The 4,454-nt window shown below is 40.9% G+C and overlaps 2 protein-coding genes across 2 annotated transcripts; both read left to right on the forward strand.

The window, feature by feature from the left end:
- Positions 1-527: 527 nt before the first annotated feature.
- PHALS_08768 (ammonium transporter 1) lies at positions 528-1,529 on the forward strand (the record flags this gene model as incomplete). The annotated part of the gene is made up of 1 exon (XM_024724175.1): positions 528-1,529. The coding sequence occupies one exon, from the start codon at positions 528-530 to the stop codon at positions 1,527-1,529; it is 1,002 nt and encodes a 333-aa protein (XP_024575078.1).
- A 694-nt stretch (positions 1,530-2,223) lies between these two features.
- PHALS_15331 (uncharacterized protein) lies at positions 2,224-4,397 on the forward strand. Its single transcript, XM_036407376.1, has one exon. It carries the CDS (start codon positions 2,639-2,641, stop codon positions 2,972-2,974), a length of 336 nt encoding a protein of 111 aa, XP_036263084.1. The 5' UTR covers positions 2,224-2,638; the 3' UTR covers positions 2,975-4,397.
- Positions 4,398-4,454: the final 57 nt, after the last annotated feature.

Consider the following 4,454-nt stretch of genomic DNA (forward strand, 5'->3'; position numbering starts at 1 on the left):
AGTGTTGCCTACTATTCCTTAAACAGTAGGCAATTTCCAGAGTCTGGCTTAACTGCACATCAATTTGTCCAACTTGCGCGTGCTGTCGGACTTGTTAGTCCTATCTCGCTTTCCACCACAAAGTTCGTCTACCAGAGTGCAAAATTATGTTTTTATCGCTCTCGGTTCTCGATGAAAAAGCCCGGACCACTGCTCAGTCGGATAGAGACCACAGTGCTCTCAGCACACCTGGTGACCACAGCCATAAAATATCGAAGGAACGAGGTTTCGCTGTCTCCCTTATTCTATTTGAATTGGTTTGTTTGTTCTTTTTTGCGCTCAAGTTTGAAATGCCAAGTCCAGAACATAAGAAAGCTGACAAAGTCAGCACTATCAGCGAATATCCAATGTACTTGGACGTTCACCTAATGATTTTCGTTGGATTTGGCTTTCTCATGACTTTCTTACGCAGATACAGTCTAAGTGCCATATCACTCAATTTCATTATCGCTGTACTATCCCTTCAATGGGGCATTATCGTTTACACTATGGCTAACCAGATTGGCGAAGATCATTTTACAACGAAATTACTCGATATTCCTTTATTGATCAACGGTGACTTTGCAGCTGAGACCATTTTGATTAGCTTGGGAGCTGTTTTGGGTAGAACCACGCCCACTCAGTTGGTCTGGATGACGTTCCTTGAAGTTATTGTTTACGGAGGAAACGAGTACCTCTTGCTTAAGGAGCTTAAAATTACGGATGTCGGAGGTTCTGTGGTCATCCATACATTTGGAGCTTTCTTTGGACTTGCGGTATCCTTTATGTTCGGAGTTCCGAGTGCAATCGAGCAAGAGCACAACACATCTCGCTACAACTCGGATATGTTTGCCATGATTGGTACACTCCTACTCTGGGTCTACTGGCCATCTTTTAACGCCGCCTTTTCGGGGTCGGATGACTTCCAGCGTGAGCGTGCTGTAATTAGCACTGTTCTATGTTTATCAGGCTCCTGTACCGCTGCTTTTGCTGCATCCAAAATGCTAAGCCACACAAAAAAAATCGACATGGTTCATGTACAAAACGCAACGCTTGCCGGTGGAATCGCCATGGGAACTTGTTCCAACCTTGCCGTCTGCCCAGAGACTGCTATCATTATCGGCCTTGTCGTAGGCGTTGCATCAGTTGCTGGTTATCGGTATGTATCTCCTCACCTTGAGCGTGAGTTTCGGATAGCCGACACTTGTGGTGTCTTTAATCTACATGGAATGCCTGGTCTCGTCGGTGGCTTTGCTGGTGCTATGGTCACTTTTTCTGCCCCCGATGACTTTTATGGAGACAGTTTGACGGATATATACCCGGCACGCTCTTATCGTTCGGCTAGCAAGCAAGGTTGGTATCAACTCCTTGCCATCGTCACTTCAGCAAGCATTGCTACACTTTCTGGTCTGATCGTCGGCTATTTTCTCAGCTCAAAGCAATTTCACCAGCAACAACTCAAGTATGAAGACGAGGAATGGTTTAGTGTGCCCGACAAAAGCGACGCTTAGGAATTTTGTTCCTCATTTAGTTTAGCGTGTTTATTCAATGCATTTTGACATTTATCATTACTCCGTTTTCTGAATTTTTAATGTTAAAATTGGGTAATAATTGTAATACTCATTATAAACATTGGGATATGTTACTTCGCTGGTCACCTTGAATACAAGTATCTTAAATGTAAATCGATTATACAGAAAAATAGTGAAGCAAAAGCCGACAAAGAAGGCACTACTGCCATGTAGGAACTGCTAAGACAACAACTAACATGTTTGTCTATACGGCACTAAATACGTGGTGACCACAAGATGGCTTCGCAATTTTGTACCAGAAAATATACTAAAAAAAGTCGCCCTTAATTCCGTGATAACAAATTTAGCGCGAGCAAATTAACTTTAACGAAGTTGATAGAGCGAGAAGTGCGTAATTTTTATAACTTTGAGGCTTCAAAATACTCTGATAAATGCTATTCCTTGGTAATTTGATTGCCTCCAAAAATCTAATCATACGTTCTCTGAAGTGTCTAGCAGCATCAGCAGAAAATGCTGCATACTGAATACTCGCAATAAAAACATCATAATGTAAAGCAAGAGAGTAATGTGCTATAGTTGGAGAATTGTAAAATTGTGTCTCATGATTACAACATAACTATAATTTGCTAGCCTATTTTAAGGCTTTATGTAACCATAACTAAACATCACAAACCGTTGTTGTAGCTAGAAATTGTCTCCGTTGCGATTGCATCTGATGTTTCAAATCAGATTAAAGTCGACGATCCGGACGATATTAAAAACATTGGAAGGACTCTCGTGACTGTCAATGATGAGATGAGAATGCCTGGAATCATATTAATGACGAGACTAAACTTTTTCGTGAGAATGTCGCTGAAAATTTGGAGACTATCGTTGGATAAGTTGCCACGTCCTTAACTCAGAACAGCTAGAGTATCTTACTCAAGAACGCGAAAAATGGGAATACAGTCGAAGATATGATCGATAGAACGATGAACAATTGGTTGAGTTACAATTAACATCCAACGAAATTTATGGTGATATCTAAAATCTCGATTCGCTAACGTTTTACGCCTGGGTAGAATGAATAGATGTGTACCTGTTGACAAATGAAGTTGATGGATCCAAATTTATCACTTCATCATTATTATCTTTCCCTTCACGCTTTCCGTATTAATTATTGCAAATTGCCACAAAAGTATATGAAACAAGTCATTCCGAGGTTTAACGATCAGCTGCTTACCTATCTGATGTGCTACTGGTTTGACAGCTTGAAAACAACAGACGAAGTCGACACGCTGCTCAAAAGTTTTAAAAAGAGACACTTCCATGTATTTTTCATGAAAGATAGGTACAACCAGTATTACGACATCACGAGGAATCTTAAGAAACTTAGGAAATTCAGGATGAGCAACACGGCTACACCGCCTATTGCTGGAACATAGGGCAAAAATCGACATAAGGACAAGGAAAGTCGGTACAAGGTTTTCACTGCATTTGACGAATGTCCATAAGTATATCACAGCGAGTTTAGTCAAGACAGTAGGCTTGCTACCTGTTCTTATTGCTTGCTTTGATGAAGTATTGCGGCATCTGTAATTTTAGCCGCAAAAACGGCCCCACCGCCACCTAATTTGATGGAGACGCTGACAAAATAATCTCAGAGGAACAGCTTGTTCAAATCGTGATGAATGAGGAGAAAGACGCAGATGTTTGAACAATTGAAGACACTGTTATTCCTAGAGGTTTGATAGCTTAAAAAGCAATGAAGATGTCTTGAATCTGCTTCGTCGCAGTGGGTTGGACATGAGTAGTAGCGATTCCTGTTATAAGTCGTTTCAGGAATTTCGCACGAACACGGCCAAATTTATCAAAATCACTTTGTCCGAGAACGTACCAACGCCAGCAGGCAACACGATTGTCCACGACAACAACTATAAATGCTCGCTGCTCGCTGCGTACGAGACCTCTCTTGCCGATTACTATGAGAAAAATGCAGCATAGATTGCTCGCTGTCCCTAAGGCTGTTTCTGACAAGTCTGAATTTGCGCCAGTCTGCGAAGTTATCTTTGAATATTGCAGACTCAGCCACGCAACTTGAAAGTGAGCAAATCCGACTCTGATACGCTCAGGGAAATCTTTTGGACGAGATAAATGGCTCACCTGGTTCCAATCTCCAACTTCGGCCGTTTTTTGATAAGTGTATTGAAATTGCTGACGAAATTGTTAAGTATAGACCTAAGCTTAGGTATGATCTGATCGACATATTCAGAGGCGCTACGACAACACTGTTCTGACCTCAATTGTCAGAGAAGAGGTGCTCAAACACTCGCACAGTGCTTCACGTGTGGAAGACGTGTATTTTTTGTACTTATTTAGTAGGATGATAAGTCCTAACAGACTCTCGAATCTGATCAATGAAGGAAATGAAAAGAATACTAAGTCTGATATCCTTGTTGAGAATTATCGGCAGTTTGTCGACAGCATGGGTCCCCCTAATTTATCAGATGATATCAAAAATTGGTGTAAGACAAAAAAAAACTAGAAAGCACAGTTGGACATTCTTTTTGTGGCACTGTAGACACAGCTTATGAGCGTGACATATTTCTTTGAGACGGAAAGATATTTGCTGCATATAAAATCTACATTCGCGCTCACAATAAAGCGAAATCATTTGCGCAGATGAAATTGCTCCCTGCACTTACCGCTCGGTTTGGTGATCGTGATACATCGACCATGATTCTAGCAGCTAAAATGCACCCAGAGACTGCAAAAGTTGCCGAACTTCTTGAATTTTTCTCCACGACTAACATTTTGTACTCAAGATTTCTTGCACAAATTTAAAAATTGTGTTTCATTAGTACAAGATAGCTATCTAAAACCCAGCTTATTTTAAAAATATATGTGTACCACAACGTGAATAAA

The sequence above is a fragment of the Plasmopara halstedii genome, assembly GCF_900000015.1.
Source record: "Plasmopara halstedii genome assembly, contig: Scaffold_323, whole genome shotgun sequence".
Lineage (NCBI taxonomy): Eukaryota > Oomycota > Peronosporomycetes > Peronosporales > Peronosporaceae > Plasmopara > Plasmopara halstedii.

What these genes read in the sequence shown, in the direction of transcription:
- PHALS_15331 (XM_036407376.1), top strand. Translation starts at nt 2,639, where the DNA reads ATGAAGTTGATGGATCCAAATTTATCACTTCATCATTATTATCTTTCC.